Genomic DNA, 25,913 nt, shown 5'->3' with positions numbered 1-25,913 from the left:
TAGCCCTAATTTCTTACATTTTTTTTCTACTTCATTCTTTTTTCCCTTTCCTTCTGAATCTCCAATTACAGGTATATTAAAGCTTGTGATACCTTACCACGGATCCCTAAGGTTCTATTTCTCTCCTCTCCACTACCCATAGTCACTTTTCTATTCATCCTTCAGATTGGATAATTTCTATTGCTTTGTCTTCGAGTTCATTGACTCTGCCATTTCCCAACCATGGTTAAGTCTACCCAGTGAAGTTTTTCAGATATTTTATTTTTTAGTTCTTAATTTTTTATTTGCTTTATATATGTATAATTTCCATTTCTTTGCTGAGCGTTCCAAGCATATTTGCACTTATATCCTTTAGCATAGTTAAAATAGCTGCTTTAAAATACTTATGTGCTAATTCTAGCAGCTGGCTCATCTTGGGCTTGGTCTCCATTGGTTGCCTTTTCTCTTGAGTATGGGTCATTTTTTTTCTGTTTATGTGTAACAATTTTGGGTTTTATTTAGGACATTATGAATGCCATGTAGAGACTCTGGATTCTGTATTCCTCCAGTGAGTACTGGTGTTTGGTTTGTTACCTGTTTCAAGCCAGATAACTTGACTACACTTAAAGTATAAGCTCTGAAATCTCAGTTCAGTTATTTTAACCTTATCCTTGCTGCTTGAATGGAATTTGTCATACGTATGTATAGTTTGGAGATCAAAGATATATACAGAGTTTATGCACAGAATTTAGGGCTTCCTCTCTGTGGTTCTCTCCTTCCTGTGATCTGCTCACTAAGCTTTCAGCTGTTGCGATTGTGCCATCGTCTGTCCTTTTTGGTTCATCAAGCAAGTAAGACTGCAGGTCTGAGTTTTAGCTACCCAAACTAATTGGGACCTGCTCTCTGAGTAAAAGCCATTAAAAATAGAAAGTTACCCTTGCTGTTTCCTTCTTCCAAGTGCTGACCCCTTCTTCTTCCCTCCCCCAATTTGTTTCTGCCTTCAGGTAGTTTTTTATGCATTTCTGCTGTTTATAGTTGTTATTCATGAGAGATTTGGTCTGGTAGGTGTTATTCAGCCATTACAGGAAGTAGAACCCATAAAATAAAATTGTACAATTGAAGAATGTTATCAATTGTGTAAGTCATAGTCTTTATTAGAAAAGCAGGCAAGTATGGTGAGAGATTTCAGTATATGTTTTAATAATGAAATATGTTGAAATTTGTTTTCAGGGTTCATCCTCCTTTAAATAATAAAAATGTGTCTCAGACTATTTGCCTCTTCCTCAAATTGTGTATAAAAATTTTTTTTTTCAAATCTAGATCATTTGAAATATGTTTTGGAAGCCTTGTAGAAAGAAACTATAAAGAAACCTTATAATAAAATATTCATTTTATTCAATAAATGTGTTGCATCTTCTGTGAACCAGGAATGATCTAGATCCTGGCGATAGATCAATGAACTTCAGAGTCCTTGATCCCGTTGGGCTAATGTTTTGCGGATGGAGAGATAATAAAATATATCACAGGTATTGATACAGGCTATGAAGAAAAAGCAGTATGAGGGTGCAATGGTGGGAGATAGGAAGAGTTATGGCATTATTTTAGATAGAGGGGTTGGTCAAGGAAACTGTCTCTGAAGAAGTGACATTTGATCAACATTCTTAATGACATAAGAGAAGGGAGCCATGCAAGTGGGTCTAAGGGAAAACTGTTCCAGTAGTAAAGGAGTGGCAAATCCAATAGCCCTAAGGAAAGAACAAGAGTGGCTTCTTTGAGAAATCACCAGACTGCCATTTTAATTGAGGGAACAAGGAGAGGGTAGAAGATGAAGTTAGAGGGGTGGTAGATAGCCAGGTAGATAGCCTTGTTATTTTGAGCAGGGAAAATGATGACTCTGATTTACTTTTCACAAAGATCACTCTGCTCAGTAAAGAAAATACTAGGGGCAGGGGAAGAGGTAGTATGTTGGCAAAAAGAATGAAGGTGCAAGGAGACCTATTGAGGCCTTTGCAGTAGTAGTCTAGATGAATTATCATAGTGGCTTGGACAAGAGCAGTAACAACTGGGAAAAATTGGTTAGATTCAGAACACTTTTTGTATATAAGCAAGGAAGTCTTGATGGTAGATTAGATGTGGGATGAGAGAAAGACCAACTGGATGAATGATGGTACCATTTACTGACGTGGAAAAGACTGGGAAAGGATTTATTTGGATGGGGGAGGAATTAAGAGTTCGATTTTGGACATAACCAAGCTTGAACTAAGTTGATGCACAAAAGATGTCAGTTAGCCAGTTAGATATGTTAGTCTCAAGGAAGAAATTGGAGTTGGAGATAATAATATGCCAAGCACCAATATATAGATATTGTTTAAAGCAATATATTTGAATGAAATTGTCTTGAAGAGGAATGTAGATATAGTTGAAAGGAAGCCATAGATCTGAACTCTACCAGCCATCAGCATTCAGATGTCCAGAAAAGGGAAAGGATCCAGCAAAGTAAACTTAGAAGAATCTGTCAGTAAGTAGAAGGAAAGCCAGAAGAGTATAAACCTCAGAAGCCACATGAAGAAATTGTTTAAAGAATGAGGTAGTAGTGGTTGAATGGGTCCTGAGCTACAGAGAGATATAGTAAGTTGAGGACTGAGAACTCACCATTGGGTTTCATAAACTGAAAGTGTATGGTGGCTTTGATAAGTGTAGTTTCAGTGGAGAAAAACTATGAAAACCTGACTGGGGTAGGTTTAAAAGAGATTAGGAGGGAGGGAGGAAGTGAAGACACTTAACATATAAACAATCCTTTCCAGGAGTTTTAGTCCAAAATTGGGGGAAGGGGGAGAAATGAGCTGATAGGAGTCAAGGAAGGCTTCCTTAAAATGAGCAGTTCTATAGCATGATTATCACCACTTAAATTATTTTAAAATGTCACTTACTAATTTCTAGTACTTTCTCTCCTGCAACCCATTTATAGAAAAACTACTTTTGAATGCGAAAATTGTGTGTGTATGTTTACATAGAAATACGTTTGGAAAATCTATAATGCAAATAATTTGATGTGGCAGTGATTTTATATGTGAGATGAAACTAAGCTAAAGCCACACAGACAGAATAATTAAGTACAATTTAATCAAGTGATGATAAAAAACTAAAAGGCTTATTACTCTGCATGATATCTAAGTGAGCATTTATTTTATTGAGCACTGAGGAGTTCTATAACTAAATCTACTCAAAACTATTTTAAATATCTATTATGCTGAAGACTGTTTATGAAGTGCTAGATACACAATAATAAAAGAGAACGAATTCCTACATTAATGCAATATATAGACCTGTATTTTTAGGCTTATGTTAATGAGGTTAAAAGAGAAATACCACAAATAAGAAATTAGTTTTAAAGAGATTGTCTTCTTATGAAATTTGTCCTAATGAAAGGTGTCTTCAAATAGCATGATTTTAAATGTCTTAATATTTTAAGTTAATGTACTTACCTTCTATTTATATCCCCAAAAGATTTTTCAACATTAAACATGGTTTACATTAGAAACAACAGGAATAAAAATAAGGTAGGTAGTTTTCAACTTCGACCACACGTTAGAATCACCTTGGGATCTTATAAAACTCCATATACCCAGGCTGCTCACTGCTCAGCCAATTAAGTCAAACCCCTTGAGAAATATTAGTATTTTAAAAATACTGATTTAATAGAAGCAGAGGGAATAAAATGCTACTAAGCTCCTGAGAATGAATTGATTGTGCATTTAAGGATTAAGTATATTTGAAAGATAAAGCAAAATATTGAATGCATTGGGTTTTGAATCATTAAGTTTTAGACAAAACAGAGTCATTTGTCGTAACATATTTTTTCAGTATCCAAACTTTAAGAATTTAGATTACTCACCTCGAGGTAATCATTAAGAAAAAAATCAGTGATGCTATTCCTTCTCCCTTTTTAAAAGACTCTGGGAAGACAACCTTGACAGTAATTTCTTATTTGAATGTTTTTTGGCTTAGCCATTTATAGAGCATATAAATATATAGGAGTTAGACAATATAAAAGTTTACCATCAGAGTTAATACTAAAAAGATAGTATAACTATATGGAAAGCACTTTAGGTCTAAATATTTTTATAGTTTATAATGTTAAGTGCTAAAGTACATATTCTTTTGTACTGAAATTTTAAATCCACAATATTCCTTCTATAATCAGTTCTCATTAAAATTTTTTTTTCTTTCTTTCACAGAAAATGCTTGGACAGAAGAGATGAGTACTATTTCCACTAAGGCCTAGAATTGCCTACTGTACAAATAGTCTTGATCAGGCAATATACGAATGGCCCAAGGAAGCCACCAAATTGATTTTCAGGTTTTACATGACCTGCGACAAAAATTCCCTGAAGTACCTGAAGTTGTTGTATCCAGGTGCATGTTACAGGTCAGTGTTCAATGATTTCTGAATTTGTTAATACAAACCTGTTTTTTTTTTTAAACATTGGAAGAAAAGGTCTTTTAGGTTATCTTCTTGTTGGTATTAGTGTACTATGATGAAAAGAGATAATCTTTGGTGTCTGATAGTCATGTGGCCTTTAGCAAGATAGAGCTTTCTGTACCATCTGTAGTACAGATAATACTTAACATGTAGAGTAGATGTGAGAGTTAAATGAGATCTGAATGTAAAGCATTGATAATCTCTGTACTTACTAGATATGAGCTGTCTTAACTTTTCTCCCACCTGTTCTGCCAGAAGAGCTAATTTCAGATCTTAGTATGAAAGTGAGAAAAATGATTAAGGAGTCAGGAAACTTGGGTTATAATCCTAAATGGGCACCCCAAGCATATCTGATAAAGAATATGCCCTCTGTGCTTTAGGTTTTTTTAATCCGTAAAATAAAAGAGTTTGACTAGACAATGCCTAAGGTCCCAATTCCAAAGTGGGGAAAAAGTCTGTTTTTATATTTTTAAATTTAATTTGTAAGTTTTCCAATTAATATCACTAACCCTCTAATTTGTACCTTGTTCTTAGTATACCCAATTTTAGAAATTCACAATTCCAAATATTGAATGATAGTTGTGCCTTTCTGTTTTATTAAACTGAAAATCTTTGTATCAGAAATGTATTTGGGGCCATGTGCTGTGACTCACTCCTATAATCCCAGCACTTTGGGAGGTTGAGGTGGGTGGATTGCTTAAGGCCAGGAGTTCAAGAGCAGCCTGGCCAACATGGCAAAACCCTGTCTCTACTAAAAATACCAAAATTAACTGGGCGTGGTGGCCCACACCTGTGGTCCCACTACTCAGGAGACTGAAGCACAAGAATTGCTTGAACCCAGGAGGCAGAGGTTGCAGTGAGCTGGGATCATGCCACTGCACTCCAGCCTGGGAAACAGAAAGAGACCCTATCTCAAAAAAAAAAAAAAAAAAAGTATCTGGGGCTCAGTCAAGCATATTTACTCTTGAAGTGATTTTTAAAGTTTGAAATTATATGAAATTTTTATTGAATCTATACTTTATATTAAATGACTACATTTTGTTCACACCCTTATCACCGTTATCACCTTTTAATTGGTCTACCTGCTTTACCTAACCCAGTTTTGGTCTCTCCAATCTATCCTCTTCTGCCAGAGTGCAGAGCTGTTCACACACTTAAAACCTGTTGATTGTTCCCTGTGCCCTTCTGAATGACGCTTATATAGCTTGACTAGGGCATACAAGGTCTGTGATCTGGAATCCTGGCTGTTTCTACACCCTAATCTTTGTCCAGTCCTTCCTCTTCATACCGTATGCTCTAGTCATCCTGAGCTGCATGGAATTCTCCCACCAGCAATGCCTTTTCTTATGGTATAATGGTTAAGAGCATATCTTTTGGCGATAAACCAGACTGAGTTCAAGTTTTGACAGTTACTAGCAGTAACATAATTAACTTCTCTGACCCTCATTTTCTGACTTTCATTTCCTCAACTGCACAGTGGGAATAAAAAAACTTAACAGAGAGTTAAATTTGACAATGTAGGTAAAACAACCAATAGGGTAACTGATTCATAATGAGTATTCAATAAATGTTAGCAGCCAGTACTAAAAGGAATAACAACAGCAGAAAGCCCATAATATATATTTGGTAAATGAATCAATAGTTTACACTTGTTAATATAGAATGTGAAAAAAAATGAGAGAATAAAAACATGTAATAAGGATGGAGTCAGAAGTTAAAAAAAAGTGTGGGAAAGGAGCAGAGATAGTGGGGAAAAATAGTCTCCCCCTTGAACCCAAGTAACTTCTCCCTAACTTTTCAAATAAAAGAGAATTTTGTGGTAAAAGCTATGCTATTCAGTAGGTTATTTAAAAACTAACAGGAAGATAACTATAAGTTCTTTGATAAATTTCTGTAGACTTCGTTTTGAAAGAACTGTCCAGAACATTTCCCTACATATAGTACAGGTATAGAGATTTTGAAATACCCTAACTAGGAGTAAAACATAGAGCCTTTTGTAGAATTACTTTAAAATATTTAAAAAAAAAAAAAAAAAAAAAAGAGCTCTAATGCACTCTTACAATATAATCTCCAGTACGTGTTAAGAAAAACAAGATGCGGAGCAGAGTATATAGATAGAACGAGGCAAATAAATATCTACACACCCATGTATTTGTCCCTGTTTGCATAAAGAAATACTGGAAGAATTAAAAATGAAATTAATAAAAGATAGTTATCCATAGTAGGCCAGAGGGAACAGGCCAGATGGGACAGAGTTAGGACTCAGACTTCTCAACAGTTATCTTTTTTTATTGTTTTAACCTGTGTCAATGAATTACCTATTTAAAAGTAAAATAATTAAGCATGTTTTCAGCTTTAACCCAAAAATAAGAAATGAATGGTTTTCCATTTCCTTTGGGCATCTAGTAATACCACCTTCACAATGTTAATCTGGCTTTACAGAAGCAAACTCCTCTACTTAGCATGCTTCCCAACACCTCGTGTTAACTAAAATGAAATATTTTGCTTGCCTGAAACAGACCACACTTTTTAAAAGTAAGTTGATAATAATTTAGGGTATCCAAGTAATGTACTTTTTAGCTGATATAACAAGAAATCTGACAAGAAAGGCATAGGAAGAGCTCCTTCTTCTGGGGTTACAACTAGGGTGCAAGTTTTCCCAAATTTAGAGCAATATTTTTAAACTGAAAAGGCAAATTAAGCTACCTCTAAATGACAGCGTCTCTTTTGGGCTCTCCTTTCTCAATTGAGTGGGTTTCTGTTCTTCTGACAGACCCTTCCTACAGTATACTGGTTCAGAACTTTTTAAAAATAGTGAGGGATCATGCCATGCTACCAGTTCTGTGTACATGTTCTTTATAGACATCTTGCTTGTCAGGAAGAGAACAAAAGTATCTATCCTCTGTTGTTCTCTTCTTAAGTTTATCTGTTGCACAGTTCCCTCTTTTTGAAACTACTCATATCTCTTCCTTCTACTGTGAATTCTCTAAGATAGCTTGTAACCAGCAGGTGTAATTTGTATCTTTAAAGTTGATTTTTATATTTGATAATTAAATCTTAAACCTTAGAAGAATATGAAAATATTGCATAGTTTTCACTTTGATTTTTTAACTGAATTTTTTACTGTTTTTAAATTCCCTTAACAGGATGATTGAATCTGTAAGTTTAAAATTGGTATTTCTTTTCAAAGTATTGCATTAATAAGTATTGTTCATTCAGTATATGCAACACTTAATATTTAAGTGCCATGTACTTAGTGGAACCTTCTCAAATGACCTTCACCCATCGTCCTTACCCATATTTCTATGATAACACCTACCATGCTGCATTTCATTTGTGTTCACGTTAATCTCCTCTACTAGACTGTGAGATTCTTGGCGATCAGCGATCATATTCCTTTCTCCTTGCTCAGTAAATGTTGGTTAAAGGAGTGAATGAATGCTGTAGGGTATATATACTTTGATACTATCTGTAATTTCTGTGTCTGTGCAGGAGTTTGGGGAAAAATGAAAGAGAAACTGGAATTAATGATTCAGACCTTTTTATAGCTTTGAAGAGAATGCAGATTTGTGGCTGTATACCAAAAAGCAGTGATTTTCCACCTTTTAAAAACTCATATTCCACCCCTTTTGATACACTCCAAGAGAGTCCTCTACCCTTTCTCACTAAAAGTAACCAGGGCTTCTTTGAGAAATGGCTGATTCCAAGTCTGGAGTAGATGCATATGATGAGCTGGAACATCTTGTCATATCAGAAAGCAGAGAAGCTTTGAAAAACTACTGGATTCATGTCATATATCCAGGAGCCAACTTGAAGCTGTTCACAGTAACCTGAAGAGGGGATATAATGACCAAAAGTGATTGAAACACATCAAAATATTAAAGATACATGAGTTTATAATGATACTAAAAATAAATCATAGTCACCTTTGGAGGTTCCTAGGGACCAAATTTACTATTCTGGCAACTGGTGAAAAGAATTTTTTTATCCTGCCTCTTCTGTGCAGAACATAACCAAACAGTTGAAGAGAGCAAGTGTTCAAGGAAGAATTGCTGCTAAGAATGAAGACTAAATCCTTTTTATGTTTTTTTGGAGACTGGGTCTCACTCTCACCCAGGCTGGAATGCAGCAGTAGGATGATCGTGGCTCACTGCAGCCTCAACCTCCTGGGTTCAAGTGATCCTGCTACTTCAGCCTTCTGAGTAGCTGGGGCTGCAGGTGTACTACCATACCTGGCTAATTAAAAACAAAATTTTTTTTAGAAACAGGGTCTTACTGTGTTGCCCAGACTAGTGTCAAACTCCTGGGCCCAGCGATTATCCCGCCTTGGCCTCCCAAAATGCTGGGATTACAGGTGTGAGCCTCTGTGCCTGGCCAAAATCTTACAATTGGAACATTGCAGTATTACTGTTTAGCACCCCTAATGAAATAGTGTTTCTAAGCAATGATCATCAATAGCTGCTAAAAATCATTAGTTGGATCCAGCTGACAACATCTGAATCTACCAGTCAGTTTTAAAATCACAAAAAGACAGGCAAACATTCCTGTGTCTCCTTGTGTGATTTGACAGTGGATGTCTATGATGGTCACCAAAAATTCAAACATGGACTTGATCACATCCATAGATATAACTACTAGTTTACAATGAAATGCAGGGGAAATTGATTGACCACGGGGTGCAGTCCAGAATAGGGGAAATTCTGCTACACAAATACCAAGTTTTCTCACAAACAAATGACTGGAAAATATTTTAAAAGAGGAGATGGGCTGGTTATTAAAAGAAACCTAAAAGGCTTATCAGCCAAATGAAATATGTGGGCCTTATTTATATCCCGATTTAAACTAACTGTACAAAGACATTTTTATGCTTTAATTTAATGCTATTTGAATATTAGGTGATACTAAGAATTATTGATTATTTTAAGGTATGATCATGGCATTGTGGTTATGTTTTTAAGTCCCTGTCTCTTACAGTACATATTGAAGTATTTACAGATGAAAACGAGATGATGTCTGAGACTTGATCTAGTTGTGGTAGGGGGAGTAGCTGAGGCATATATATCAAATGAAAAATGATGGGTGATAAGTATGTGGGAGTTTATCATATTTCCTCTCTACTTTTATGTATGTTTAAAATTTTCTAAAATAAAAATTTTAATAAAAAGTACATTTCATTTTCTCCTCTTGTAACCTTATAAAACCCCTGTAAGTTCTTTTATGTTTTGCTGATAAGAAAGTAATGTCTGTAGAGTGTAAATAATTTGAGTGCACATAAATTATGGCATAGCTGAGCTAGAATATTGCTTTTTAATATGAACATATTGAATAATTACAGAGATTACAAAGGATTAAAGGGAAAGATTTTTGAGTGCTCAAGAGAATTAAAGAGGAAGACTAAATATGAATATCAAACTTTTACAAAGGAGGTGTGGAATTGAATTTGGTAGGGAATGTAAATTTTAATTTGAGAACGATGACAGAGAGGAGGTGAGAAGAAGATCAAGTCTCCGAGCTTTGGCTAAGAAGGAAGACGAATTTACTTCGAATGGCAATAAATTTAACTTAGAGCAAAAAGCACCAATCAGGTTTGGCAAAAGATAAGATCTAATTTTAATAAGGAATCATTGATAAAGATTGTGATCAGTTTTTCAACTTTATTTGAAAAATTAGTATGTATCAATTCAGAGTTATTAGTAGGATAAAAGGATTTCTGTAGCATGAGAGATTTAAGTTGTTGGTTTTAGGAAGGGGGAAGTCAAACCTTGCTCACTATCCTTTTAAATTACCGGTTGAAACAATGTGAGCTGTCATTTCCTTAACAAGGCATCAGGATGCCTTTTTAGTCTACTTCTTTCTTAATATTATTTTATCTCATATCAAACTGCCTGTGGACATTTTAACTTGGTTATTCATATTTCTTAAGTCTAAAACTCTCCTTTCTGTCAGGTTCTTAATCGTCCAGGCTTATTTGAATTCTTTCTCTCTTGTGGCCAAATTGTGTTGACAATTTATATTCTTTTAAAATTTATTTCCATTATCAAACTCTCATTACTTTATGTCTTCTAACTGGTCATCTTGCCAAAGGTTTTTCATCTTTTTATTCATCTTAAGTATCAGTAGACTTCTCTTCCCTGAATACCCTTTGTGTTTTTACTTCTCTGTTCATCCACTTTCAGTAGCTCGCCTCATTGCTTATAATACAGTCAAACTCTAGTGTGACTCATTTTTCAAAACTCCTTCGTTATTTAAATCCAATCTGCTTTTGCAACAATTTGTTCAACAACATTTTCATTACAAATCTTTAGCTCCAGCCAGATCTGTTCCAGCCACCTTGTTTGGAACATGCTTTTACTTAACTCTCACATTTATGTTCTTTGCTCGTGCCATTCGCTTCACTAAGAATTGTTGTTGTTGTTGTTGTTGTTGTTGTTGTTGTTGTTGTTGAAGTTCTGCATATTCTATGAAAAACATCAGGCCATACCTTCCTCATTAACCCATTCCTTTCTTCAGTAGCCTACAATATTAATTCTCTGTTGAACTTCATCACCACTTAATATTTGGCATGTACTCATGTTACCTTTTCAGATATCTGTGGTTTGTCTTCCTTTCTAGGGGAAAAGTTTGATTTTATATGTCTTTGATTCTTCCACAGGCTCACAGTGCTATGCATATAGGAGGTGTTTGGCAAACATTTTCGTGGATGATTTATGACTACTGGTTAGTCAGTGTCTTTTGAGAATTCTTTAAAAACAATCTGAGGGTTCCCCCCCACCTCGAGTAGATTTTTATGATGTTGTCTAAAGGCAGAGATAGGAACTAGTTCTTCTGGAGGCTACCTTGAGCCTCCAGAGAGAGGGGGGGAGAGAGAGAGAGAGATTACACAAGTTAAGAGGAAGCATGGGAAGAACTGAGATGACTTTGGTGTGAATTTCAGAACTTTAAATGCTACAAATGTAACTTTTTAAACATTTATTAGTTTAAACAAATGTGTATAGCACTTGATACATTGTGCTATATATCAAACATTGATATTTTTTCTATTTAGCTTTTTTAAAAATGTTTAATTATACAGTATTATATACGTAAGTTGAATGATTATATTTTGTTCAACATTAAAATTGCCTTTTAAATTAGATTATAATTTTAATATATCTGTCTGAATCCATTTTATTCCTTTTATCCATTGTAGCTGCTAAAGTGGAACAATGATTTGATTCACTTTGTTAGTCAGAGCTTTTCTATTACATTAGTAGTAAGGATTTTTAATTCAATCATTTGCATAAAAATACTTCTCAAATTTAAATATCCAAATATGTGTTATAATTGTATTAGCCAGTCACTTGTTCATCATGTATTTGTAGAGATGCAAATACAAGCATTAGCTTCTGATTGTTAACATCAATCAATTTATTTTGTTTTCATAGAATAATAATAACCTGGATGCCTGCTGTGCTGTTCTCTCTCAGGAGAGTACAAGATATCTTTATGGTGAAGGAGACTTAAATTTTTCAGATGATTCTGGAATTTCTGGTCTACGCAATCACATGACTTCTCTCAACTTGGACTTGCAATCACAGAACATTTACCACCATGGAAGAGAAGGAAGTAGGATGAATGGAAGTAGGACTCTAACGCACAGCATTAGTGATGGACAACTTCAAGGTGGCCAGTCCAATAGTGAACTATTTCAGCAGGAGCCACAGACAGCACCAGCTCAAGTTCCTCAAGGCTTTAATGTTTTTGGAATGTCCAGTTCTTCTGGTGCTTCAAATTCAGCACCACATCTTGGATTTCACTTAGGCAGCAAAGGAACATCTAGCCTTTCTCAACAAACTCCCAGATTTAATCCCATTATGGTAACTTTAGCCCCAAATATCCAGACTGGTCGTAATACTCCTACATCTTTGCACATACATGGTGTACCTCCACCTGTACTTAACAGTCCACAGGGAAATTCTATCTATATTAGGCCTTACATTACAACTCCTGGTGGTACAACTCGACAGACACAACAGCATTCTGGCTGGGTATCTCAGTTTAATCCCATGAACCCTCAGCAAGTTTATCAACCTTCACAGCCTGGTCCCTGGACTACTTGTCCTGCATCTAATCCTCTGTCACATACCTCATCTCAGCAGCCAAATCAGCAAGGCCACCAGACCTCTCATGTCTACATGCCAATCAGTTCACCTACTACTTCACAACCACCCACCATTCATTCATCTGGTAGCTCACAGTCTTCTGCCCATAGCCAATATAACATTCAGAATATTTCAACAGGACCTCGAAAAAACCAGATTGAAATCAAACTTGAACCCCCGCAAAGAAATAATTCTTCAAAACTGCGTTCTTCTGGACCTCGAACCTCCAGCACTTCCTCTTCAGTCAATAGCCAAACCTTAAACAGAAATCAGCCCACTGTTTACATAGCTGCCAGCCCCCCAAATACGGATGAGCTGATGTCCCGTAGTCAACCTAAGGTCTATATTTCAGCTAATGCCACCACAGGAGATGAACAGGTCATGCGGAATCAGCCCACACTCTTCATATCCACAAACTCTGGAGCATCTGCTGCCTCCAGGAACATGTCTGGGCAAGTGAGCATGGGTCCTGCCTTTATTCATCACCATCCTCCCAAAAGTCGAGCAATAGGCAATAACTCTGCAACTTCTCCTCGAGTGGTAGTCACTCAGCCCAATACAAAATACACTTTCAAAATTACAGTTTCTCCCAATAAACCCCCTGCAGTTTCACCAGGGGTAGTGTCCCCTACCTTTGAACTTACAAATCTTCTAAATCATCCTGATCATTATGTAGAAACCGAGAATATTCAGCACCTCACGGACCCTACGTTAGCACATGTGGATAGAATAAGTGAAACACGGAAACTGAGTATGGGATCTGACGATGCTGCCTACACACAAGGTAATATGAATACTAAAGGTGGGATAGTTTTCCATGCTGGGCTTGTTGGTGTACGTTTGATTTCACAACAGAAATGGGTGTTAGCATTATTATTTCATTGTTTAAATATTGCCCCAAATGATGTTATTGTAACATTTGAGAGTATTATACATATACATTTTAATTTTAATTTTATTTTATTATTATAAAACTGGAAGTTTGAGTAATTGGGTTATCAGCTCTTCAGAGTAACCAACTCTGGTTGGTTGGTTTGTTAATGTTTATAACACTTTCTTTTCTTATACCTGTGGTGATGCTGACTTTCTCTTTAAATTTTCTGTAAATAAAAATTCCTAGAAACATATTTTAATAAGCAACTAGTTGACTGTCTTGACTAATATGATAAATTTGCCTTCTTTGACCAGATATTTGAAGAATAAGTAATTCGTGGCCGGGCATGGTGGCTCATGCCTGTAATTCCAGTGCTTTGGGAGACCAAGGTGGGAGAATCATTTGAGCCCAGGAGTTTGAGACCAGCTGGGGCAACATAGGGAGACTCTGTCTCTACAAAAAGTTTAGAAATTATGCAGGCATGGTGGCACACAGCTGTAGTCCCAGTTACTGGGTAGACTGAGGTAGGAGGATTGCTTGAGCCCAGGAGTTCAAAGGTTACAGTGAGCCATGACCGTACCACTCTGCCCAGCCTGGGCAACAGAGTGAAACCCTTCTCTGGGGTCGGGGGAAATTCTTCCTTTTTCTAATACAACATTTTTGACTTATTTTATTAAATCTATTGCTACATAAGTATTAGAATAATTTACATCAAAGAAGTTTGAATCTTGTTCCTGATACTCGTCCCTTTCATCCTCCCTTAAATGTTGGTTAATGTATTTCTTTTTATATGGAATTGTAAGGACATTACTTTCAAATCTATTTCAATTGATTATCCTTTTCTGAAATAGACTGATATTGGCATAATACTACATTATGTCTATACTAATTCAAATAGGGAAATTTCTGTCATATGTTTTATCTAACCTCTTAAGTTACATAATTTTCAGTAGGACTGTTAAATAAATTCATTTAGATAAGAAGGTGGAGGTTACTCGTTTTCTTGAATATTTGTGCCAGTTTGTAGATGAACTGAATCTTTTAGAGTAAAGGCGTATCTTAGTCATATATGTGTCTGCAGGGAATTGTTTCATGTATCAGTTGTAGGTTGGAAAATACTGTAACATCACCCTTAGGCAGCATGCAGCCCCTACTATCACTAATATCCTCATCCTTTTTTACATTTCTGATCAAGTGATTTTACTGCTGAGTCTCTTAGGGGGTCCTAATTGTTTTGCCTTATTTTATGTTTTAAACAGCTACACTAGTGATTCTTAATCCAAGCTGGGTTGTGGTCCTTTCGAATTCCATTATCATTCATGGAACTTTAAAAAATTAACTGGGTGCAGTGGCACCCACCTGTAGTCCCAGCTTCTCAGAAGCTGAAGTGGGAGGACTGCTTGAGCCCAGAAGATTGAGGTTGCAGGACACCACTGCACTCCAGCCTGGGCAACATATCGAGACCCCTATCTCAAAAATAAAGTACCCAGGGCTCTACCCAAACGTAAAGTGAATCCTAGGTATGCGTGTGCATGTATTTGTGTGTGTGCATTTTAGGAGTACATGAGTGATTTCAGTTGCACTAGAAATTATGTTAAAACTTTTATTTTCCATATATCTGTGATTAACTACAAACATTTTTGTTTAGTTTCCGCAGTTTATAAATGTTATATACTATTATTTTTTCCACTGATAACTTACTTCTCCTCTTCTCCCAAAATCGTCTTCTCTTCCTCTCCTTCCATCAAAACATCAGGTGTCCTATGGTTGGATAGTTGCTGATTCTCAAGTAGCAAATTTTTTATGAAGATAATTTGATAAGGGAAATTTTCAAGTAAAATAGGCATTCATATTTAATATTAAAAAGATATTATATTCATGTTTAACTAGAATGTGAAAATAAAGTGTTTCATAAACTTGCTATCTCCAATTCCCCTCCTCCTATTCTTTTTTTTTTTTTTGAGACAGGGTCTCACTCTTTCGTCCAAACTGGAGTGCAGTGGCATGTTCACGGCTCACTTCAGCCTCAACCTCCTGGGCTCAAGTGATGCTCCCACCTTAGCCTCCCTAGTAGCTGGACTACAGGTACACACCACCACATCCAGCTAACTTTTTGTATTTTTTTTGCAGACAAGGTCTTCCTATGTTGCCCAGGCTGGTCTTGAACTCCTGGGCTCAAGTGATCTGCCTGCCTCAGTCTCCCAAAGTGCTAGGATTACAGGCATTATCTCCACACGTGGCCTGTGACTTCTTACTTCCCCTGTCATCACTACTGTGGTCTGAGCAATCATCACCTTTCAAATGGATTATTGCAGTGACCTACCTGTTCTCGTCCTTGCCTCCTTGCAGTCTTCTTTCAACTCAGCATCCAGGGAGATACTGTTAAAAACCATATCACTTCTCTGCACATGATCACTATCTGTTGCACTCAGCGTAAAAGCTATGAAGTCTTCCAGGATCAGCAGCTTCTCCCCCCAGCTCTTTTCCTTTTGCTCACAACCTGCTCACTGTGTTCCAGCCCTCCTGGCTTTACTCTCTTCCTTAAACATAGAAGGCAAACCTTAGGGCCCTTTTACTTCCACTAGTATTATTTTTTAGATTAAAACATTGAAGAACAGATAGGTTAAGGAACTTGTCAAAGGACAAGAGCAGAGTCAAAATTCTAACTAGGGGCCGGGCACAATGGCTCACGCCTGTAGTCCCAGCTTTTGGGAGGCCGAGGTGGGTGGATCACAAGGTCAGGAGTTCGAGACCAGCCTGGCCAACATAGTGAAACAACATAGTCTCTATTAAAAGTACAAAAATTGGCTGGATGTGGTGGCATGCACCTGTAGTCCTAGCTACTCAGGAGGCTGAGGCAGGAGAATTGCTTGAACCTCGGAGGTGGAGGTTGCACTGAGCCGAGATCACACCACTGCACTCCACCCTGGTAACACAGTGAGACTCTGTCTTAAAAAAAAAAAAAGAAAGAAAGAAAGAACTCTAAACAATAAAGTAACACCCTGGATAGAAATAGAGAGCACCTTCGGAGGGTACCTAAAAGTAAAAATTAAAAAACTTTCTGATGAGAGAAGTCTCTGGTTTGAGAGTTTAAGCCTACCAAGAAAGCAGATTTCTCCAGAATCTGCCACTCAAATTGCTTAACAGCCTTCGGACAGCTCTAACAACCTTGATAATCACCTCCTTTAAACATACCTACATACATACAGAATTTTATAACATTTGTATGATTACATAGTCTTGCATTATCTGTGTGTGTGCACAGTTTTGGGGTTGGTAGTGTTCTCCAGCTTTTCTCCTTGTTTCTGTTTACTGTGGAACTGGTACTGATCCAGATGGACCTATCACCCAGTGACGCAGTCTTTTTTTTCTGAGATGGAGTCTCACTGTCATTCAGGCTGGAGTGCAGTGGTGCAGTCTCAGCTCACTGCAACCTTCACCTCCTGGATTCAAGCAATTCTCCTGCCTCAGCCTCCTGAGTAGCTGGGATTACAGGCGCATGACACCACGCCCGGCTAGTTTTTGTATTTTTAGTAGAGACGCAATTTCACCATGTTGGCCAGCCTGGTCTTGAACTCCTGACCTCAGGCGATCCACCTGCCTCAGCCTCCCAAAGTGCTGGGATTACAGGCATGAGCCACCATGCCTGGCTCAGTGACACAATCTTGATCGAGTGTTTCATTCACTTAATTCAAGACAAAGGAGGCCTTTGCTGGAAAATACATCTTTTCTGCTTTTACCCTACATAGTTCACAAACACTCTGCAGTTACTAAACGGGGTGGCCTGAGTAATCCCGATCTTTAAGCAAGTATCTTTTCTAAACTCTATGTGGTATGGTAAGAAAAAGGAAAGAAATATCTCTGTCTCCTGCAATGAAACTGATTTTTCTAATGCTCCTGGAAATACCGTTTTAGAGTAGAAAAATAAGTTGAGCCAGGCACTAGAATGATAGGAAAATATTTTTTCCAAATTGAGAAGAGAACATATATACATACATAAATTTGGTAACCAAAATGCATTTTTTTCTTTTTTCTTTTAATCTACCATTTGAAATCTAAAAATACTGTGATAAAAACTATCAAAAGTGAGGATTTCTGTTTATGAAAGATACATTGTTTGATACAGCCTCTACTATAGAGTGATCAGAAGCAAAAGAAGTAAATTAATGAAACATCAAGACCCCACTCACCTCAGCACTAAGTCTGTCAGCACCATCATCCTTCCTAAAGGAAGTAAATTAAACTTGATTCCTTAAAGTACTACAGGAGTCAGAGACAAAAGTGAAAAGAACAAATTAAGGTTGGAGAGAAATTTTCAGTTTAAAGGTATGAAGGAAATTCTTATGTTACCCATTAAGAACAAGTATAGAAGTGAAATTTTCTTGCTGATAGTCAGTGGTCACATATAGCTACATTTTTTCCCCCTTAAGTTATACCACCCAACTCTAGCTTCCAAAAAATATTGAAAACTATCATTCAGCATATTCTGAGACATTCTAGTGTCTTCATAGTGGTATGCCTGTTATAACACTGGCAACTTTTATAGGTATGGAGGACAAAGTGCATTATGCATTCCAACAAATTTTCGTGGTGGAGAGAAAAGGGCCTACTTTCTTACTTTGTTACAGGAGCCAGGAACTCTTAAAAAACTAAGATTGCTGCCAAATACGATTTCCACAGAACTCCATCTGTGGTATTGACTTAGCTGGTAAACTGTTTTTATTATTTAAAGAAAAAAATTACATATATAAAATCATAAATATTTTTAATGATACTTTAAAATGGTTTTTCCTCAGTTATGTTTAAAGTCCTACCATAGTGTTAAGCAGTAGCCTTGACTTTGAACCTAAAATAGAAATACAAGGAAGAAAAATTATGAGTTGAAAATTAGCTTCTTGGACTTTGTGTTTCTCATTCCTTACCATTTTTCACCAGTACATCTACAGAAATCACAACACGTTTCTTTTTAATGAGATTTAATAAAAAATGTTTATTGTGGCACAAATTCAGTAAGATACTCTTTTCAAAAGGAAATATAATTTTACTTAGTTCAGATTCTAAAACTTGTACTTTGTTTAACTTTATGTATCTTTTGATTGGAAATGCTTTTTTGTTGTTCTTTGTTGACATTGAAATCACATTATTAAATAAAAGCCTAGTGCAGTAGCATGTACCTGTAGTTGCAGCTACTCGGGAGTCTGAGGCAGGAAGACTGCTTGATTGCAGGAGTTCAAGACCAGCCAGGGCAATGTAGCAAGACTTTGTCTCTAAAATAATAATAAACTCAGTAATTAAGATTAGTTGACATTGGACCACTCACAGAATATTTTTTTCAAATTAGCCCTGCTACTTGTAGGTTCTTCTCAGTCTTAAGACTAAATACCTTTTTAATTTGGGGTAAACGTCAAGAGTTGGAAGAGACTTTAAAGGACGTGAAGAATTCTACTCCATAGGTTATCCAGTCCACGTACCCATCCAGCCTATCAAGTGTAAATCCATTCTATACTTTAAATTCCTATGAGACACAAACTGCCTCCTAAGGTAGCATATTCTGGTTTTGGAGAGCTCTACCTGCTGATTTCTTACATTAAATCAATACCTTTAAAAAGTATTATGAAAATACGTCAGTAAAAGAAATTATAAAAAACAAATGCAATAAAAATGTGTCTCCTTTCAACCTTTGACCTGTCACTTCCTCCAGCTTTTCCATTATTTAACTATGAGGGATATTCTCCATTAGCAGTTACTTCTCCCCTTCCCATTATATTCCCCTTCCCATTACATTCATTCCCATTATATTCACATACACATACCTGTGTGTATATATGTGTATACACACACTTCTTAAAGCAGGAACACACTATACACATGGGTCTGTGAACACGTGGGTTTATATAATATATACATATTCTACAGTATGTCTGACAGACATTCACTAAATGTGAGAACAGTACACTGTGTTATGTAAATCCTTTAAATTTTTTAAATGTTTAGACATTATTTTAACATCTTTATTGAGATGTAGTTAATATACAGTGCAATTGACTTACAGTAAACGTCAGTTTTTAGTTTATTCACTGATATGTGCAGCCATCACCCAGCCAGTAGAACACTTTCATCCCCTCTAAAGGAAACCCCATATCCTGTAAGCTATCACCTCCCTATCCCATTACCCCCCACCCTCAGCACTAGGAACCACTAATCTACTTTCTGTCTCTATAAATTTACATATTCTGGACACCTGATATAAAATGGAATCTGATCTTTCATGACTCATCTGTGGTGTAGCAGGATGTTCTTTTCTTGTTATGGCCAAATACGCCATTATATAAATATACTGCATTTCATTTATTCATTCATCAGTTGATGGACATTTTGGTTTTTTCCACCTTTTCAGCAGTGGAATTGTTGCCATATGGTTTTCCAAAGTGACTGCACCATTTTACATCCTCACCAGCTGTGTATGAGGGTTTTGATTTCTCCACATTTTCACCAACACTTTTATCTGACTTTGTGTTACTTGCCATCCTAGTGGCTGCAAAGTATCTCGTTGTGATTTTGATTTGCATTTCCCTATTGGCTAATGATGTCAAGCATCATTTCGTGTGCTTACTGGCCATTTGCATATTTTCTTTTTTGCCTACTTTTAGGTTATTCATCTTTATTGTTCAGTTGTGTGAGTTCTCTATATATTCTAGAAATAAGTCCCTTACATGATTTGCAGTTTTCTCCCATTCGTGTTGTCTTTTCACTTTCTTGATGGTGTCTTTTAAGCACAAATTTTTTATTTGGCTGAAGTCCAAACTCTATGTATTTTTCTTGCTCTTGTTTTTGGTGTCCTAGGAATCAGTTTCTAACTCTGAGGTGAGGTCATGAAGATACTCCTATTTTTTCTCCTAAGAGTTATATAATTTTGGTTCTTATATTCTAACCTTTGATCTTTCATCCATTCTGATGCAATTTCTATATCATGGCATGAGGTAAGGATCCAACTTCATTCTTTTGCATGTGGCTATGCAAGTATTCCAGCACCATTTGTTGAAAAGACTTTTTCCCCTCATTGAGTGATTTTGGCACCCCTGTAAAACACCAGTTGACCATAAATGTGTGGGTTCATTTCTGGACTCTCAGTTCTTTTCCATTGTTCTATATGTTCTTTATGCCAATACCATATGGCCTTAATTACTATAATTATTTTATTATTAAATTGGGACATGTGAGTTCTCCTGCTTGGTTCTTTTTCAAGGTAGGCTTGGTTATTTAGAGTCTCTTGAAATTCTAAGTAAATTTTAGAATCAGTTTGTCAATTTCTGTATAGAAGTCAACTGGAATTCTGATAGGAATTGCGTTAAAATATTTTTCTACATACTTGGTTTTTTAAAAAACTGAAAATAGAACTAAAGGGTATATAATGGAAAATTCCCCTCACTAGAGATAACTAGTTTCTCAAACAGTTCATTTTGTATTCTAGGATTATGTCTCTCTTTTTTGTCTTTATCTCTTTGAGAAAATTCCATGTCAGCAGGATCTGCTTTTTAAGAAATGGCTGCATAGTGTTGTGTACCGTAATATCTAACCAGTCCATTCTTGATAGACCTTAAGTAGTTGCTAATCTTGTTTTTACAAACAGTGCTGCAATAAAAATCCTTGTGTATACATAGTTGTACCCATGTCCAAGTATCTTGGCAGACTATGAGATTACTAGGAGTGAAACTGCTGTGTCCAAGGATATATGTGTTTTTAATTTTGATAGATGTATCATTTAGGCTTGGTTATGTTGCAGTAACAAACCATGTCTTAAAAACAACAAAGATTTATTTCTATCTCACATTTCTTATCCCATATAGGTTAGCTGGTGGCCTCTGTTCTGCATCACCCTCACCCAGCAACCCAGGTTAAGGGAAGCTCCATTTCTGTGCTTCCATGACCAAGGAAACATAGAGGGTGAGCAGTGGCTCCTTAAGCCTCTGCCTCAACGCATGTTACTCTGTAGCTAAAACAAAGCACACAGCCACACCTAATTCAGCAGCAACAGGGAGGCACAGTTCTACCACATACCTGGGAGACAGACAGACAAAAGAATGTGGGGAAGGACACTAATGACTGCCAGTAAATGTTGCCAGTTTCAATTTTGAGGCTCTCTAAAGAGATTTTACCAGTTTATACTCCCGTACTTATAAATGGGGAACATTTTTGGTAACATTTATAAGGATAATCTTTCCTCTTTCCCTTCTCCACTCATCATATTTTGTAGGTGGTTGAAAAAAGTATATCTGTCAGTTTAATAGGTAAAAATATATTGTTGCTTTGGGTTTTTTTAAGTTTTCATCTTTTTCTTGGGAGCTTAAATTTGCATATTTAAATATGATTGAGGTTGAACATCTTTTCATGTGTTCTTTTTCCAGCCATTTGTATTTCTCATCTTGTGAGCTTACATATTTCTATAAAATGCCTAGTCTATTCTTTCTACTTTGTTACTACCTTTTACTTAGTCAATAAAATTTTTTCTGCCTTATAAATTTTTTACTTTTACATATTCAGACTTCTCAGAATTTACTCTTATGGCTTCTGGGTTTTGTGTCTTATTTAGAAAGCCTTTCCGTATTCCAAGATTTTGAGGGGGGGAAAAAAAAAAACTTTTTTTTTTTTTTTTTTTGAGATCGAGTCTTGCTGTGTCACCCAGGCTGGAGTTCAGTGGTGCAATCTCGGCTCACTGCAACCTCTGACTCCCAGATTCAAGCAATTCCACTGCCTCAGCCTCCCAAGTAGCTGGGACTACAGGCATGCACCACCATGCCCAGCTAATTTTTGTATTTTTAATAGAGACGTGGTTTCACCATGTTGGCCAGAATGGTCTCAATCTCTTGACCTCATAATTATCCACCGGCCTTGGCCTCCCAAAGTGCTGGGATTACAGGTGTGAGCCCCTGCACCCCACCCCAGAAATCTTACAGTATATTTTCTCTTTAGTATTGCCTTGAAACCATATTGAATGGGTCTCATGGCATCCCTTCAAAAACTTGAAAACAGCTACCATATCCTCTTTTAAAGTATAAACCTGGCCAGGCATGGCAGCTCATGCCTGTAATCCCAGCACTTTGAGAGCCTGAGGCGGGTGGGTCACCAGAGGTCGGGAATTCGAGACCAGCCTGACCAACTGGAGAAACCCCGTCTTTACTAAAAATACAAAATTAGCTGGGCGTAGTGGCACATACCCATAATCCCAGCTACTGGGGAGGCTGAGGCAGGAGAATCGCTTGAACCTGGGAGGCGGGGGTTGCCATGAGCTGAGATCGCGCCATTGCACTCCATCCTGGGCAACAAGAGAGCGAATCTCTGCGTCAAAAAAAAAAAAAAAAGTATAAACCTAAGCCATAAACACGCCCACGTCGCATAATGATTCATCCAGTTTTATTATTTTGAGGCTCTTTTGGTGCCTCTAGGCCTGTTTTCCTTCTGTCTAAAATAAAAGTTTTAGATAATACCTGTATCTTAATGCTGTAAGATTACATGCAGAATCTTAATTATGTAAAATAAAGGCCAGCAAATTATCTAGCAAGAGGTCTCACCAGTTATGCTAAAATGACTAAAATTCATCTCTTATTAAGTTATTAAAAATAGTTAGAGATTAAGCATCATTCCTCATACTTTTGTTTTACATCTGTTGCCCAAATTGTGGGCCCAGTTGCAGCACTGATCTGATTTCAAACTGCCTTTAAAAATGACAAAATAGGCCGGGCGCGGTGGCTCAAGCCTGTAATCCCAGCACTTTGGGAGGCCGAGATGGGCGGATCACGAGGTCAGGAGATCGACACCATCCTGGCTAACACGGTGAAACACCGTCTCTACTAAAAAATACAAAAAAAACTAGCCAGGCGAGGTGGCGGGCGCCTGTAGTCCCAGCTACTTGGGAGGCTGAGGCAGGAGAATGGCGTAAACCCGGGAGGAGATCCGGCCACTGCACCCCAGCCTGGGCGACAGAGCCAGACTCCATCTCAGGAAAAAAAAAAAAAAAAAATGACAAAATAGATTAAAACAGTTTGCTTTAAAGTTATAATTGCCATCTTTAAATCTTTTATGACTCAGTCACCAAATAAGTGACTATGGTAATACAGTGATATATAAAACAGATATGATTCCTGTTGTCAACAAAGTTACAGCGTAGAAAAATCTTGGTTTATTTTAGAAGCTGACATTGTACTTTCCTAGGTACAACAACTTAGGCATGACTTAGGCATGTACCTGACTTAGACATGTAAAATTGTCATTACAGACAAAAAACAAAAAGATTCCAGAAATAAGTACCTATTAGGTTGTTCAATAGCAAAATTTTTCTTTTTTCATTTAAACAAGCCTAAAATCTTTGTATCTACAAGTCCCTAGTATGTTTTCCAATGACATATGTCTCTTTTCAGTAAGCAAATTCTTGTGTTTTTGTTTTTAACTTCTGGAGAAATTTGACATTATTTACAGTAAAGAATAACTAAAATTAATAAAACTAACACCATCTGGAACTTCAAGTGTGTTTTTTAAATTTCAAATAAAATTGAGTAACGAAGAAATTTTCTTCATTGTTCATGAGCTGACAAAAGTTGGGTAAGTACTGAGCTTTCTGTATAAACCATTTAGAATGCTTGTAGCAGTGGTTTAAGAGCCCTGGTGCTTGAGTTCACTTAGTACTCACTTATTTTTAACAACAACCACAAGAGAGAGTTGCATGCTTAAATTACTTTTATCCATTAAAATTTAACTTTGAAAGAGGATTTAAAGGATACTGAATATTGTTTTCTTTACCTGTAATTCCTTCTTCATCATCTGTTCACTGCAAAGCCCAGGTATTTATCTGTTTTCCTTGGAATTGTTAATTTTTGTTGTTGTTGTTCTCTGCCTTTATCATATCCTTTCGGCACCTCCAAGATACCATCTGTTCATTTTTCCTGGAGTTCTCTCTTCCCTGTTATAAATTAGAGTCACCATTCTTGGATCTTATATTGTCTTCTTTCTTGGTTTATGCCTTCAATTTGCTAGAACATGTCTTTAAGTATTTTCCTAATGAGACTTGGGAGGTAAATTCTCTAAGTCCTTAAATATCTGGAAATCCCCTCATACTTTTAGCTGGATATAGAATTATTGGTTGAATATCATTTCTCCACAGAAAAATGTAGTGATTTCCTTATTACTGAGGAAATATGATGTCAATATGATTCTTGTATCTTTGTATGTGATCTACTTTTTTTCTTTCTGGAAATTTTTAAGATCTTTCTTTGTCTTTAGTAGTCTGAAATTTTACAATGGTGTAGGGTTTTTTTTTTTTTAATCATCCTGTCCCACATTTAGTAGACTCGTCCATTTTACAGGCTAGTGTCTCCCTTCAGCCTTGGGAAATTCTTTTCTGATCCCCACTATGGTTTCTTTATTGTCTGTTTCTAGACCTCCTCTTGTTCAGTTGTTTAATGTCCTGAATGAGCTTTCTATCTATTTCTCGTTACATCTTCAGTATATTTCACGTCTTTGTCTTTCTTGGAGGTGTCGGGCAGGGGCAGGGTGTCACTGTTGCCCAGGCTGGAGTACAGTGGTGCTATCAGCTCACTGTAGCCTCGACCTCCCAGGCTCAAGTGATCTCCCATTTCAGCCTCTCGAGTAGCTGAGACTACAGGTGTGCACCACCACGCCTGGCTAATTTTTGAATTTTTTTGTAGAGGCAGCATCTCTCTTTGTTGCCCAGGCTGGTGAAACTCCTGGGCTCAAATGACTCTCCCTCCTAGGCCTCCCAAAGTGCTGAGATTACAGGCATGAGCCACCATACCCGGCCCCTCCTTATCATTCCATTCTACATTGTAGGAGATTTCCTTAAGTTTTTTTCCAACTCCCATATGAAATTTTCATTTTGGCAGTTATGTTTTTAATTTCCAAGAGCTAGTTCTCTGATTGCTTTTCGAAGAAGATTGTTGTTTTATTGGTACAGTAGTGTCTTAAATCTCTTAATGATATTAGAATTTAAGTTCTCGTCTCTCTACTATGTTGTCTTCACTTCATCTGGATTTAGTTTTTTTCTCTGTTTATGCAGATCTTTCACATTCATATCAGATTTTTTTTTTTTTTTTTTGTTAGTGGGGCAAGGGGAGCAGACAGGGTCTCACTTTGTCGCCCAGACTGGAGTGTAGTGGCACGATCACTGCAACCTCTGCCTCCCAGGTTCAAACAATTCTCCTGCCTCAACCTCCTGAGTAGCTGAGATTACAGGCACGAGCCACTACCACCTGGCTAATTTTTGTATTTTTAGTAGAGATGGGGTTTCACCATGTCGGCCAGGCTAGTCTTGAACTCCTGACCTCAGATGATCCACCTGCCTTCATATCAGATTTTCTTCAACTATGTGATCCTTAAACTTACAGCTACCTTCCCTTTAGGATGGGGAGAAGTTGACTGTTCCATA

The 25,913-nt window shown here is 36.9% G+C and overlaps 1 protein-coding gene across 1 annotated transcript in view; it reads left to right on the top strand.

Moving 5' to 3' along the window:
* The window catches only part of TAB2 (TGF-beta activated kinase 1/MAP3K7 binding protein 2), a 90,146-nt gene that overhangs the window by 45,221 nt on the left and 19,012 nt on the right, over window positions 1-25,913 (top strand). The window contains exons 4-5 of the mRNA XM_011965661.1: window positions 4,218-4,408; window positions 11,887-13,387. Coding sequence (XP_011821051.1) covers window positions 4,307-4,408; window positions 11,887-13,387 — 1,603 coding nt within the window. The 5' untranslated portion in view covers window positions 4,218-4,306. The remainder of the gene's footprint in view (window positions 1-4,217; window positions 4,409-11,886; window positions 13,388-25,913) is intronic.

The sequence above is a fragment of the Mandrillus leucophaeus genome, unplaced genomic scaffold (genome assembly GCF_000951045.1).
Source record: "Mandrillus leucophaeus isolate KB7577 unplaced genomic scaffold, Mleu.le_1.0 Scaffold731, whole genome shotgun sequence".
Classification (NCBI taxonomy): domain Eukaryota; kingdom Metazoa; phylum Chordata; class Mammalia; order Primates; family Cercopithecidae; genus Mandrillus; species Mandrillus leucophaeus.
This window is presented reverse-complemented; position numbering and strand designations above follow the sequence as displayed.